Genomic DNA, 15601 nt, shown 5'->3' on the forward strand with positions numbered 1-15601 from the left:
TCAAGGCAATAAAGGCTTATACCTCATTTCTAGCTTTTGGACGATCAAAAAGAATTTTCAGTGCAAACCGTTCTTGGGTTGATTTCTTCACACAGACTCTAGATTTGAAAGAAAAAAATTCAATCAGAAATCATCTATGTTACCGTAAAAACTAATCTAACAAGTTGTTCTTTGAGAACTATACTTCTAATCAAAAATATATCCAGGCACATCAGAACAAACTTGCCCCTAGGGCTAGCAGATGGAAAGGCAGAAAGAGGCATCTCACCCACCCTCCACAGGCCTCAGGAATCAACCTGAGGGTGGTCAAGAAAGAAAAAATGGCCTTGCTGGTGACAAGTGACTCACACAGTGGCTCCCTGGTATCAACATCTTAAATGATCCTGTCACAGACCATGTCACTTAAATGTATTTCTACGTGGAGAAAAAGCCTACCATAAATACCTCCACTTGTTAAATTAAGGCTATTTCACAAATCTGGAACACGTAATGCTTCTAACTTTATGTGTATTATGAATGGCCCTTTTTAGAACAGTTTTGTCGTGGTCTGCAACCCACTCCAGTGTTCTTGCCCAGAGAATCCCAGGGATGGCGGAGCCTGGTGGGCTGCCGTCTATGGGGTCTCACAGAGTTGGACACGACTGAAGCGACTTAGCAGCAGCACGTGGGTCTCTTACCTAACTGGACCACTAATTCCAGCTCCCAGCTTCTGAGTCCAGTTGATACTGTATTCTTCTAAAATGGAGCTTTCCTATTAAAATAAAAAGGGAGGAGGCAGAGAATGATTCTCCAATTAAAAAGTTGAACAGTTAAGCAGAGGTGGAACAATAGAAGACCTTAACAGCTCAATATCTTATTGATACCTTCTGAAAGAAGCTGGTAGGCAAAGCTTTGTGAAGGGCTGTGCTATCAGACATTTCACGTAAGTGACTAGGCTAGGCATGGTTTTCCAACAAGAGAAGGCAAAAAACTTGGGGATGAAAAGAAGTTCTTCAGCTCATCTTCAAGATCCATGTGAGTCAATCCTCGTTGCTGGTTTTGGGGTGTTTTGGTTGTCAATTTTTTTCTTCTTGAGTGTGGAAGATACCCTTTCAAAAGTACTAAGGACTTATTTCCTCAAATGGTCAAGTGGATTTTCTGAGATTCTAGAAAGACTGGTCTTATAAATGCTGCTATGCCACAGAGGCCTATATTCTTAACAAATTGATCAAATTGGAATAACTGAATAAACTGAAACTTATTAAGTTCAAATAAAATAACAGTAAATATCATAGTACATTTATCTGGTTTTCAAGTGTTATTTTGAAACATTCATTGTGTAACTATATTCTTTATAGTTTTTAAAAAATAGATTCCAGTAGCTTTCCATAGTTCCATATAGAGCCTCTACAGCTTAAAGTTTTTATGGAATTACTGTGTAGTCACTATATACTGGGATTTCCCAGGTGGCTCAGTGGGTAAAGAATCTGCCTGCAATGCAGGAGACGCAGGCAGACGCAACTTCAACCCCTGGGTTGGGAAGACTCCCTGGAGGAAGTCATTGCAACCCACTCCAGTATTCTTGCCTAGAGAATCCCATGGACAGAGGAGCATGGCAGGCCATAGTCTACAGGGTTGCAGAATCAGACACGACTGAAGCAGTTGAGCATGCCCGCACACACTATATACTGAGCTTCTGTTGCTATGTTTTCAGGCAAGGAAGTCATACATTTAAACTGTGGTAGAGTAAAATTCATTTTTCAGGGTTCCATGGGCAGTACTGGAAACCAACCTTGAGAAATTAGGCCAAAACTCATGAGACTTTCAAAACTCATGAGACTTTCAAATTGTTTTACTGCATTGAAAATCTGACAGACTGCAGTTAGCAACAGAATCCTGACTCCCAGGGATAGCAACAGGACATCTGTCCATGTAACACAAACTCACTGAGCAATTAGGAAGTGCCAGACACCAGGCTAAGTTCAGAGATGAAAACAGAGCTTCTATCCAGTGAATACATAAATGTGTAAAACAAGCTGAGAATAGTCATCCCCACACCTTTCTGCTGCCGGTTTTTTTCTTTAACACTTATTTAGTTGCAGCGGATCTCAGCTGCAGCACACACCATCTTTGAGCTTCACTGCTGCATGTGCGGTTCACGGAATCCCTGTCAAAATCCCAACACACATTTTTTTTTTTTGGTAGAAACTGACAAGCTGATTCTAAAATTTATTTGGAAATACAAAGAACTTAAATAGCCAACTTAATTTTGAAATAGTAAAACCAAGATGGTTCTCATGCTACTCAATTTGAAAACTTACTCTAAAGCTTCAGCAATCACATCAGTGTGGTACTGGCACAGATAGTCATGTGGATCAATGAAACAGAAAAGGGAATTAAAAGAAAAATACCACCGAAAGAAGGAAAAAAAGAGAATCCAAAAAGTACACTCATACACTTCTGATCAACTGATTATCAACAAAGGTGGTTCAACAAGGAAAAGATAATATTTTGAACAAATGATCCTAGAACGATTCCATTTTGGAAAAGTTTTACAGCTTCTTAAAAAGTTACTGTACTATCCAGTAATTCTACACCTAGTTATTTCCCTAGAAGAAATGAAACATTATGTTCACACAAACATTTGTATGGACAAATTTTATTTATCATTTTATTTATAATAGCTAAAAACTGGAAACAATCCAAGTGCCCATAAAGAGATTCCTCAAGAATAAAAAGGAGTGAAGTACTAATGCATACACTAACATGAAGGAAAAGTATAAGGAAGTCAAATACATAAGACTACAGGGACATAATTTCAATTACTTGGAATTTCTAGAGAAGACAAAATAATAGTGACAGAAAGCAGATCAGTAAAGTTGTCTGGGGTGGGGAGTCAGTGTACAGGCTGACCACAGTGAGGCAGAATGAACTCTCAAGGGAAGTGGGGAATGTATGGAAAAACTCTAAAGCTGGTAGTGAGGACAGATGCACAACTCTAAGTTTACTAAAAATGACTGAACTATATGCTTATCTTGGGTGACTTTAACATATGTGAATTATAACGGAAATTTTTTATGTTTTTTAAAACTACAGAAATGAATTCTTATTAAGTTCATCAAATATTAAAACCTGCCATATACAACAGAAAACAAATATGTAAGGCAATCTCTAATCCCATAATCCCCAAACACTCATTATCCAGGTTTAGTTAAGTGACCTGAGAGTAGTGAAGTCATGGGCTATGGCAAGAGAGACAGAACTGAGAAGACAGAGCCTATGGTTGTAGCCAGCTGGCCTTATCCTAATATATTTAAGAGTAATAGGATAAGATCTGAAAGTCCAGTCAGCCCATTCTCAGGTCACGAGGCAGCAGAAGTTTAAATGTTGTAGTGAAAACCCAGGAAAATAGCTTTTCCAGCTGAACTCTATAGAGGTCTCAGTTCTCACCAAATGAGGGACAGCCTCAAAAAAGCAGAACAATGAATATAAGAAAACACCACAGACCAAAAGTTTTAATTGATGTGATGCTGGCTTGCTTCCAAGGAGTGTATCCTATTCAGTACTGGTTGTTAGGTATTTTCAACTTCACTAATCTGTATTGGTTGAATACATACAATTGGAAGATTCACCAGTGATCTAATAAGTACAAGAGGAAAAGCTAAAAAAAAAGTAAGAAAATCAGGTTAGACAACAGTGACCAACTAAGGAAAACTACAACAGTTCTTTCTGAACCATTCTTAAGCTGCTATGAGCTAATATCCATTGGGTTCTTACTAAATGTTAGGTATTGTAAGCACATTTTAATTAAATTCTCAAAAAAAAAAACCAAAGCCTGAGCTGGGGAGATTTTTTTATCCTCTTCCTATGGATGAAAAAACTAAGTGACAGAGAAGTAAAGTGACTTACAAGAACACAGCTAAATGAATGGCCAGGCTGAGATTTTAACTCATGAGTCAACCTGGAGAAACCACGATAACCACCAAGTAACACTGCTTCCCCGTTTATACATTTGCCCACTAGAACTATGTACCTCTTCTGCTCAAAACTCTCTCAGATTTCCCCTTCTACTCAGGGTCAAGCCAAAGTTCTTGCAATGGCCTAGAGGCCCTATGTACTTTGGCTTCCAGTTACCTGGCTCCAACATAATCTATACTGACCCACTGCATTCCAGTTACCCTGTTGTTCCTGGGTCACAGGAGACCTGAACCTACCTCAGGGCCTTTGCATCTTCTGTTCCCATTGCCTGTAATATTTTTCCCCAAGACAGTGGAGGTTTGCTCCCTCATTCCCTTCAAAGCTTGATACAAATGTCACCTCCTCAGGAAGGCCTTCCCTGCCCACCCTTCCTAAAATAGCACTCTCCACCTTTTTTAATGTGTGCTCGGTCACTAAGTTGTGTCCAACTCTTTCACGACCCCATAAACTGTAGTCCATTAGGCTCCTCTGTCCATGGGATTTCCCAGGCAAGAATACTGCAGTGGCTTGCCATGCAGTGGCTTGCCATTTCCTCCTCCAGATCTTCCCAACCCAGGGATCGAACTGTGTCTTTTAATTATAACCATCTGACAATGTTTATTAACTAACTCCACCATCTAGATAGAAGATCTACAAAAGAGGGACATCTAGTGCTCTTGGCTTTGCTTCACAAGTGCCCAAGACAGCACCTTGCACAAAGCAAATAATACTAGCTGAATTTAAAAACCTGCCAAATGTCTTTTGATTCACAACCCAATTGTATAACTTTAGGCAATTCATGATGCTGTACCAATGAAATCCAAAGCAAAAGAAAATATATGTATCTATCTATCAAAGCAGTCTTTTGGATCTTTTAATTCTATCATTTAAAATCTGATCTTTCTTAATGTGTATGTTGTCTTGATGCCTCTTTTAAAAGGTGAATTTTCTTTGAAATGACCGATGACTTCTATAAATTTGTAACCCCCAAAATTGTTAGAAGTGGAAGTTCTTAATTAGTTATTGGTAGTAGTGATTGTGTCTTGATGGGGAACATAACCCCAAGTTGCCTATCCCTCAAGGGAAAATGAAACTCCTAAATGCACAGATTTGACTTAATACTGTAAAATAAGTAAGTAATACATATCAAACTTTAAGCTTCAGTGTTCAATTTACATAAGAAACTTAATTTCCTCAGTACAGCTGAATGGTAATTTTCTGACTCCTAGTGACTTAATGCCTCAATGTTTGCCTGTTTAAAAAAAAGTAAAAAGCGGGTTTTTTTTTCAAAATGTGTCATTTTATTTGGGCCACTTTGGAACATACATATGTGCTTTTTTTTTTTGGTTAACAGAGCAGTATGTTACAGGACACCATTAGCTCCTCCTAAGTAAACTCAAAGTCCCCCAGGAGAAGAAGGAAAAGGAAACAGGAAAGGGGGAGGAACCACACGGAAAAGTGAAAACAACCTATTTGCCAAAGGGCAGGTTTTGTAAGGTGAAGCACCTCCTGCTGAAACTGCAGATTTCAAACAAATCTGGAGCGAGGGGTAAGATCCAACTCTCCAAGTGTCGTTGCAGCAGATCACCTGAAAACAAATTCTGATGGTACTCGGGGAGTGATCGAATAGAGAGTAGCAGGGCGCCCTACGTGCTACTCGCACCACGTATATCCACGCCACCCACCCTCCATTCTAGGGAAGTACAAGTCACATCCCCGCTTTAAGCAGGTAAGTCGGAGGGAGTCGGACGTCCCTCCCCTGCCCAATCCACAAACCCTTTGCCCTCAGCGCTGTACAACGCAGTCCACGGAACCCAGAAGTTGGAACCCACGGAACTGAAAGCCGGAGTTGCTGGAATCTCTAAGTTCTCTCCGCTTTCTGAGGCTGAAGCTGAGAGGAATGCCAAAGAGACAAAGCGGGGAGGCATCTCCCCCAACTTACCTTGATGGCTTTCTCCATATCGCTCTCCTCCGACATGCTCCGCGGGGCCCGCAAAGCCGGGAGCAGCGGAGGCTGCGCAGCTGCCCGATCCCACCGCAGCCGGGGGAACAAGGGGCTCAGCGCTCGGGGCCCTGGGTCTCGGGGAGACGGGCAGCAGCCGCCCCCAGGGACCTGAGGGGACGAGGGCCCCGGCGCCGGCTCGGCTTCGGCAGGCGGCTCTAGGCTGGCGGCGGCAGCAGCAGCGGCCCCCGGGAACAAGTCTTTGTGCTGGGCCCCGCGCAGCCGCCTCCCGGCCTCATCCCCGGCCGGGGAGGCAGGCTCCCGGGGCAGGGCGAGGCGGGGAAGGCCCCGATCAGGGGCGCTGTGTCGGGGCCTCGCGGGGCCGCCGCTTAGGCCCGGGTTCGCCAGGTCCTGATGAGGAGCCTGCGCCTCCGCCTCCGCCGCCGGCACCGCCGCGAAGCCGAGGCCGAGCCCGCTGCTGCTGCTGCTGCTGCTGCTCCCGCTGCCGCTTCAGCACCACACATCGCCGGGACACCAGCGCCGGGCAGCCCGGCCGGCCGCCCGCCTGCCGGCGCTGTGCCCCGCCTGAGCTCCGGGCCGCCCCTCCTGTCGCCCGACTTCGTGTCCCCACGGCTCCACGCGCCAGTCGGCGCGGTCCGCTGGGGTTTCCGAGCCGCCCCCGAACCAAGCAGTCGACTTGCAGGCATCCGCCAAGACCTCCCCAAGGTGGCGCCACACCTAGGACAGGCCCCGGGGCCCTCCGCAGCGCTGGCGCCGAGCTGATGACGTAAAGCGGTCAGGGGCCGGCGGGGCGGGGCTACGGGCCCTCACCAGCTGACTCTAGTGCCTGCGGGTGGCACTACAAGCTAGTTTGTCTCTGCGCTGCGGACAGGGCTTCTGGCACGGGAACTACCCTGCGGAAAGATCCAGAGAGAAACGACTAGTGATGGAGCCGCGGAAACTGAGGCTCCGGGCGGGTCAGGCGGTAACAAGAGTTCTATATATAATAGTAGCAACAATAGTTGTATATATACGGTGCGTTTACTTTACGTGAGGCTCTTTTCTTCCATTAGTTTCTCTCCTCTTTATAAAGTAGGCATTTGGCCCTTTGAGCTAAGTGTGTTCTTGTTCCCTGTTAACAGGTGAGGTAACTGAGGCTGTCAGAGAGCAAAACTCATTTCCGCACAGCTGCGGACAGCTGAGAAGTGGTCAAGTCGGAACTGGAACGCAGGTTTGTGCTCCTTACTCTACCAACACAGATGACTTTCTTTCTTTCTTTCCTTTTTTTAATGCCTGGCTCGAGAAAACAAGTAATCAACGAAAGCCGGACGCTAAAGCCTTTGCCTGTCAGCATCCCATCTGCGGACCAAATGCTGAACTGGGTGCAGGCCCTCCCTCCCAGCAGCCCCTAGGCCCTGGCAGCGGGGAGCAGCCTACAGCTCAGGGGGTCGGCCTGGGGGCTCTGGAACCAACTGTGCCGCAGGGACCCGCCAGATCTCTGACCCCAAGGCTCGTTCCGCTCCGCTCTTCCTCTTGTGTCGGCATTTAGGCTGGGTGTCTTTCCCTTTCGGAAAGTGGAGTAGCCAGCAAGTTCAGGCTCCCATAGCTCCGTGGGAGAGAGGAGAGCCTCACCAGATGCGGCTGCTGTTCTGCCAGACCTCTCCTGGGCAAGGGGACGGTAGGGGGGGGTGGGCGGCTAGGGGTGGGGAAGAATGGTGGAGAAGCCAGGCTATACCAATAGCCTATCAGAACCTTGCAGGAGCATTTGGTTAATCACCTCTTGATGGTTCTTCATTCGTTCACTTATTTACTGAGCGCCACTGTGTGCCAGGCCTACTCGACCCTGGGGAAAAAGTAGAAAAAAAGACAGTACCTGTTCGTGGATCTTTTTTTTTTTTTTTTTGAGAGAGAGCGAGAAGCAGAGAGTAAAGAAAGAAAAGCATAGTTTGTGGACACTAAGAAAGTAAACAGAATGCTGAGGTAAGAGAATTTAACTGGGTGTGGGGACTTTTCAAATAGAGGATCAGAAGAGGTCTCCCAGGTGCCAACCCTGATGCTGAGACCTCTGATAAATGAGAAGAAACTGTCTACTGGAGATCCAGGTCGCTTTCTGGGCAGATGGAACAGCAGTTGTAAAAGTCTTAAAGTAGAAGCTAGGTAAATGTGGTCAAGCAGCAGCACAATCATTGTAGCTGGAGCAGGGAGAGAGGAGAGAATGGTAAAGGATGAGGTTGGAAAGGTGAAGAGGGTTGTATCATCTATACCAGGGGTTCCCCACCTCTGGAATCTGATGCCTGATCTGAGATGGAGCTGATATAATAATAGAAACAAAGTGCACAGTAAATGTAATGTGCTTGAATCATCCCAAAACCATCCCCTCTCCCCTACCCTGGTCCGTAGAAAAAATTTTTTCCTAGAAAGTGGTTCCTGGTGCCAAAAAGTTGGGGACCGCTGATATACACCTTTAGGGGTCATGGTGAGAACTTTGGATTTTATTCTAAGCCACTAGAAGGTTTTAAACTAAAGAGGGGTCTGATCAAATTTATGTTTTTAAAAATAAGACTCTGCTGTATGGAGAATTAAATATGGACAAGTGAGTAGAGACGTGGACAGTTATTAAGAGGCTGTTGGAATAGCCCAGATTATTATGATGCTTGAACTAAGACAGTGGCCATAAAGTAGATTGGTTTATGATGTTTTGGAGGTGGAGTTGAAAGGACTTTCTGAAGAACTCTATGAGGAAGATGAGAATAAGAAACAAATCAAGAATAATTTTCAGGACTTCGCTAGTGGTCCAGTAGCTAAGACTCTGAACTCCCAATACCGTGGGCCTGAGTTCAGTCCCTGGCCAGAGAACTAGATCCCACATGTGGCAACTAAGACCCAGGGCAGCCAAATAAAAGCAATAAAAATAAATACTTAAAAAAAAGAATAACTTTTAGGAGCCCACTTTACGCAGCTTACCTAGATGGTGGTGCCATTTGGTGAATGAAAGACTTGATGAGAGTGAGAAATCTAGAGTTCTTTTTTATCTGGTTAACTTGAGGTTCTTGAGGAATGTACCAGAGAATTAGACACATAATGGGATATATTTTGTGGTGCAGACATAGTTGTCCTCTTTGTTGGCCATACACCTACAGGACATTCCCCACCCCCCATAACGTCGGTGTGGCCATGTGTCTCTGCTCTCCTGCAAAGGAAAGTGAGCAGAAGAAGATGTGCACATATCCAGGCCTGGCCTGGAAAATCTGTCAGCAGATGCTCTCACTGACTCTGCCAGCTGGAAGATGATGACCAGGTTCTGGAGAAGGCAAGGCTTTAAGATGGAGGATATCTGGGTGGAAGAGAACTCTGCCCTGTTGACCTCAGCATCCTCTCAGGATTGTTAGATAAAAGAAGAAGAAGAAAAAAAATCTCTTATGTTGAGCTTTCATGTATTTACAGCTTTTTGTTATAGCAGCTTTGCCTATTCTGTCTAACACAAATAAGAAAGTGATTCTGCAGTGAACTGTGGGAGAAAATTTGGAAATGACTTGGATTAACATTACAGTTAGGAAATAGAAGGTGCCTTGGTTTCTTCGGTTCTTTCAGTAAGAATTTATCAGGTGCCTCTCTGTGCCAGGCACCATGCTACATAGTAGAGATGCAGAGAGGAGGCCCAAGCCTTACGCATTCTGAGTCTCACAGCTAAACTCAACATCTGTCATCTGCACATACTGTCCCTCTATCTAGAAGCTTACTCTCCTTACTGAGCACACAGAGGCCAATTCCTACACGTTCTTCAACCACATTCTAAATACTAATTCATCGGAAAGACTGGGCCTAACCCTCGTGTGTTTGTGTGCTTAGTCACTGAGTTGTGCCCGATTCTTTGTGACTACGTGGACTGTAGCCCACCAGGCTCCTCTGTCCATGGGATTTCTTAGGCAAGACTACTGGAATGGGTTTTCTTTCCCTTCTCCAGGGGATCTTCCCAACCCAGGGACTGAACCCACATCTCCTACACTGGCTGGCAGATTCTTTACCACTGAGCCACCTGGGAAGCCCCAGGCCTGACCCTTCAGTTTAGTTCAGTTCAGTTAGTCTGTGTCCGACTCTTTGTGACCCCATGGTTGCACACCAGGCTTTTCTGCCCATCACCAGCTCCCGGAGCTTGCTCAAACTCATGTCCATCATGTCGGTGATGCCATCCAACCATCTCAACCAAGGCCTGACCCTTGGTTCAGTCTAAATCAATTATCTGTATTACCTCATAATTCACTTCCTTGTACTTATCACAATTTTAATTTATCCACTTTTTTTTCTTTAGGGTCCTCTCCTCCATTAGAGTAAATATTCTCAAAAAGGGAAAGAATCTTATCTGCATTATTAGTTCCATCCTCAACACCTAGCCCACAGTAGGTGTTTAATAAACATTTGTTGAAGAAATCAAGGAATGTGGTAGACAGCCTAAGATAACCCTCAGAGATGCCTGCCTCTTGGTATTCATGGTCTTGTGTAATCCCCTCACTGTGCTCATGGGCTGACCTAGGGACTCACTTCAAATGATGGGCTGTCATGTCTGAGATTAGATTACAAAAAGGTTGTGGCTTCCCTCCTGGGTACCCCTCTCTTGCTCTCCCATTCTCTTGCCCGTTCGCTCTGAGGAAAGCCAGCTCAAATGTGAGCAGCTTTATTAGTTTCCTGGGGCTGCCATAGCAAATTACCATAAACTAGGTGACTGCAAGGAGATCCAACCAGTCCATTCTAAAGGAGATCAGTCCTGGGTGTTCTTTGGAGGGAATGATGCTAAAGCTGAAACTCCAGTACTTTGGCCACCTCGTGCGAAGAGTTGACTCATTGGAAAAGACTCTGATGCTGGGAGGGATTGGGGGAAGGAGGAAAAGGGGATGACAGAGGATGAGATGGCTGGTTGGCATCACTGACTTGATGGACATGCGTCTGAGTGAACTCTGGGAGTTGGTGATGGACAGGGAGGCCTGGCATGCTGCGATTCATGGGGTCGCAAAGAGTCGGACACGACTGAGCGACTGAACTGAGCTGAGGTGACTTAAAACAATGGAAATTTATCCTCTACAGTCCTGCAGCCCCAAAGTCTGAAATCCAGGTGTCAGAAGGGCCCTGCTCCCTCTGAAGACTTTAGGAAGGGTCCTTTCTGTCTCTGCCAGCTGCTGGTGGCTCCCAGCAGTCCTTTGGCCTTCCTTGGCCTACAGGTGTATCCCTCTAATCTCTGCCTTGATCTTCACATGACCTTCTCTGTGTGCCTCTGTGTTCTTTCCTCTTCCAAGGACACCAGTCATTGGATTTAGGGGTCACCCTAACCTAGTATGACCTCATCTTAACCTAACCAATTGCATCTGCAGAGACCTTCTTTCCACATTCTGAGGTTCCATGAGATCAGGAATAGGGGAGAGGATGCTAGTCAGCCCACTACTGTTGCCCATAGGGGGACCACATGTCGAGGAACCCATGTCTCACCAGCTGTCAGTGAGAACTTGAGGCCTGGCAAGTGGTCACGTAAGTGAGCTCAGCATGGATCCTCGCGTAGTTGAACCCTGAGATGATCGCATCCCTCTGTACCAGAGGCACCCAGTTAAGCTATGTCCAAATTCCTGCCCCACAGAAACTGTGAGATAATACATGTTTTTAAAGTGCTAAAGTTAGGGGCAGTTTGTCATGCAGCACAGATAACTAACACAGATGTTGGTGCCTGAAAGAGGGGTGCTATCATAACAGCTCCCTAAAATGTGGGAGTGGTTGGGAACCAGGCAGTGGGCAGAGGTTCTAATGAGTTGGACAAATGGGTTATAGAAAGCCTAAATTACCTTGAACAAACTTAGCAGATAGAGGTCTGGGCTTTGGTTCTCTAAATGTGGCTGCCAGACCAGTAGTATGGGGCACTTAGTAGCTGTACAGTAAATATTTCTTCTTGGGGCCATCAGATTGGAAACCAGGAGTATATATCACTGAAAAAAAAAATATTTCATTTTCAGAAAAAGTTTAATAAAAACAGTGGCTATCAGTTACCTTTTATTCTTCATGAAATAGCTGAATGAGAGCGGGATATGACTGGAGGGACGGTGAGGAAATGGAGGCCCAGAGGTAAGGCAGTTTATTTTTTTTAATTAAGATTAAAATTCATGTAACATAAAACTGACCATTTAAAAGCGAACAGTTCAGTGGCATTTAGTACTCAATGTTGTGCAAGTATCATCTCTATCTAGTTAAAAGACATTTTCATCATCCCCAAGGGAAACCCTTCTCTCCCTAGCTCCTAGCAGTGACCAATCTGCTTTGTCTCTTCGGATTTACCTATTCTGAACATTTCAGAAACATAGAATCAGACAGTATGTGGCCTTTTACGTCCAGCTTCTTTCACATAGCATCATGTTTTTGAGGTTCATGTATATAATAGCACATATCGGTGCTTCATGAGTTTTTTATGGTTAAATAATAATTTCATTATGTGAATGGGCCACATTTTGTTTATTCATTCATCTGTTAATAGCCATTCAGACTATTTCCACTTTGGGGCTGTTGTGAATAGTACTTCTGTGAGCATTCGTGGAGAAGTCTTTGTTGGAGTCCCTGTTTTCCATTATTTTGGGTGTGTGACCATTGCCTCTTGATTCATTGCCCTTGTCTACTGGGTGTTGCCCATATACACTCATGTGGCATGTGTTTTGTTTCAACCATTTTTAAAACTGAAGTATTGCTCCGTGGTAAAAGAATCTGCCTGCCAGTGCAAGACACGTGGGTTCAATCCCTGGTCCAGGAAGATCTCCTGGAGTAGGAAATGGCAGCCCACTCCAGTACTCTTGCCTGGAAAACCCCATGGACAGAGGAGCCTGGCGGACTACAGTCCATTAGGTTGCAAAGAGTCAGACACGACTGAGTAAATGAAGAGCGACAATAGTTAATTTACAGTGTTGTGTTAGTTTCAGGTATACAGAAAAGTGATCCAGTTACACAGATACACTTTTCAGATTCTCTTCCATTATAGTTTATGGCATGATATTGAATGCAATTCTCTGTGCTACACGGTAGGTCCTTGTTACCCTTTGGTAACCATAAGTTTGCTGTGAGTCTTTTCTGTTTTGTAAATAAGCTCATTCGTGTAACACTCTTTGAAAGACACCAGCCTGATCATTTGGTCTGTCCTGTCAGATCTGGGAGAGGATAGCTCTGTAGCTGCACTTACAAACACAAGGTGGCACCTAGACTTAGAAAACCCCACATCAGCCCCTTTCTCAGGGCCGCAGGAAGTCCCTTGTGTCCTTTATTCAGCCATTTCCTCTTGGCCGCTGGGCAAGGCCAAAGGCAGAAACACCATCTTTACACCCAATACTCCTGTGACTGACCCACATCTAAAAACCCAGAGATATTAGGTTGTTCATAACCTGAGAACTTTGTTTTTGCTTCCAGACAGCTGCCTAGTGTTCTAATTAGGTTTCTGTCACTAAAAGCACAAGGAGATTAATGGGTCTAGGATGTCAGAATCAACATTATAGCCATTTTCTTAATAGCTGGCATTTCTTTTATTTGTCAGTTTAAGAAGCAGATTCTCTTACCATGAGTTTGATTCACAGGGATGGGGGCAAGAAACATTACATTTTTCTGTTTTCTCCAATTCACCCCAACAGGGTTTTCAGCAGCACTAGAGTATTAAAAGGTTGGCATTTCCAATGTCTTATGTCCTCTGCTTCAGTAAGAGCACCACTTTTCTTTGGGGATCCCTCCCTCATTCTCAGCCTCAAATGGACTAGAAGGGCCGCCAGGGCTACAAGGGTGGACCATTACAGCTCAGGTCGAAGTGAATCACCACCTCTTTATCGCTCTGGCCACTGGTCGAAGGAAGGGCAGGATGTCACATCCACTGGACCAGTTAGCATGAACCTGAGTCTTTGCTGGGGCTAGCAAACATGGACCTTCTCCTAGCCAGTGGACTTGAGCCTTACCCGGTATGAGATGAGAGCTCTTGAAGTCAGTTGGTTCTTCTAAGAATCCAGACCCACCAGAACCAAAATGGGTATGGTTTAAACATGGAGCCCACCTGGCAGAGGTGGAGCCAGGAGATGGAAACTTTTTGAACTTCTGGATCAAGCCATGGTCAGAGCCGAGATCTTGGGGTTTTGGAATATGAGGACCATATTTTTTTCACACTGACTTGAACTTGGTTTTCTGATACTTGCAGCTAAAATTTTCTTGAGCAATACACTGTGTATAGAAAATCTTCCCAGAAGTACTCTCACCTATATCATGAGATTTGGATTAAGTTGGTGGTAAGGTTAGGCATAGGAAAGCCATCACCCTAAATTTTGAGGGTGCTGTTTTGCATCATGATAGGGATTGCTGTTTGCCTTCTCAAATCCATTTTTGTTTTATTCTTAAGAACTTTAAGAATTAAGAACTTTAGTTTTAGATAGGCACACTGACTCCCAGCTAAAAAGACAAAGTTCCGTATCCTTCTCTGCAGCTAGATGTGGCCATGTATCTTAACTTTGTCCAGTTCAGTTCAGTCGCTCAATCATGTCCGACTCTTTGCGACCCCATGGACTGCAGCACGTCAGGCCTCCCTGACCATCACCAACTCCCGGAATTTACCCAAATTCATGTCCATTGAGTCGGTAATGCCATCCAACCATTTCATCCTCTGTCGTCCCCTTTCTCCTCCTGCCTTCAATCTTTCCCAGCATCAGGGTCTTTTCAAATGAGTCAGCTCTTCGCATCAGGTAGACAAAGTATTGGAGTTTCAGCTTCAACATCAGTCCTTCCAGTGAACACCCAGGACTAATCTCCTTTAGGATGGACTGGTTGGATCGCCTTGCAGTCCAAGGGACTCTCAAGAGTCTTCTCCAACACCACAGTTCAAAAGCATCAATTCTTCGGTGCTCAGCTTTCTTCACAGTACAACTCTCACATCCATTTCACCACTGGAAAAACTATAGCCTTGACTAGATGGACTGCTGTTGGCAAAGTACTGTCTCTGCTTTTTAATATGCTGTCTCGGTTGGTCATAATTTTCCTGCCAAGGAGTAAGCATGTTTTAATTTCATGGGTGCAGTCACCATCTGCTGTGATTTTGGAACCCCCCAAAATAAAGTCAGCCGCTGTTTCCCCATCTATCTGCCATGAAGTGATGGGGCCGGATGCCATGATCTTAGTTTTCTCAACGTTGAGAACTTTAAGCCAACTTTTTTACTCTCCTCTTTCACTTTCATCAAGAAGCTCTTTAGTTCTTCTTCACTTTCTGCCATAAGGGTGGTGTCATCTGCATATCTGAGGTTATTGATGTTTCTCCTGGCAATCTTGATTCCAGCTTGTGTTTCTTCCAGTCCATCGTTTCTCACGATGTACTCTGCATATAAGTTAAATAAGCAGGGTGACAATATACAGCCTTGACGTACTCCTTATTTGGAACCAATCTGTTGTTCCTTGTCCAGTTCTAACTGTTGCTTCCTGACCTGCATACAGATTTCTCAAGAGGCAGGTCTCTGTCCAAAGACATATAAATAGAAGTTTTGTGGGCAGCCCCTGAGAAGTAGCCTTATAGGGAAAAGTGTCCCACCTTTCTTTGTCCTTTAACCATCTTGCTTCTTGGATGTTGTTGTGATGGCTGGAATGTTAGAAGTCATATCAAACCTCAAGGATGAGGGTCATGGAACATTGAAATAGTAGGAATTACTTATTTAAAGACTCTGTGGAATCACTTTAATAGCCCTT

The 15601-nt window shown here is 44.7% G+C and overlaps 1 protein-coding gene and 1 long non-coding RNA gene across 7 annotated transcripts in view; one reads left to right on the forward strand and one right to left on the reverse strand.

The window, feature by feature from the left end:
- Positions 1-6257, reverse strand: part of MAPKAPK5 (MAPK activated protein kinase 5) — a 30893-nt gene extending 24636 nt beyond the window's left edge. Inside the window, exons 1-3 of the mRNA XM_040251293.1 lie at positions 5879-6257; positions 678-751; positions 23-98 (exon numbers count right to left, since the gene is read on the reverse strand). Of these exons, the coding sequence (XP_040107227.1) occupies positions 23-98; positions 678-751; positions 5879-5914 (186 nt within the window). The 5' untranslated portion in view covers positions 5915-6257. The remainder of the gene's footprint in view (positions 1-22; positions 99-677; positions 752-5878) is intronic.
- Positions 6258-6694: 437 nt separating this feature from the next.
- Positions 6695-15601, forward strand: part of LOC120871144 — a 102242-nt gene continuing 93335 nt past the window's right edge. For all 6 annotated transcript variants that reach the window (XR_005722966.1, XR_005722970.1, XR_005722969.1 and 3 more), the window contains exons 1-2: positions 6695-6913; positions 7021-7109. This is a non-coding gene — a long non-coding RNA (uncharacterized LOC120871144). The remainder of the gene's footprint in view (positions 6914-7020; positions 7110-15601) is intronic.

The sequence above is a fragment of the Oryx dammah genome, unplaced genomic scaffold, assembly GCF_014754425.2.
Source record: "Oryx dammah isolate SB20612 unplaced genomic scaffold, SCBI_Odam_1.1 HiC_scaffold_12, whole genome shotgun sequence".
Lineage (NCBI taxonomy): Eukaryota > Metazoa > Chordata > Mammalia > Artiodactyla > Bovidae > Oryx > Oryx dammah.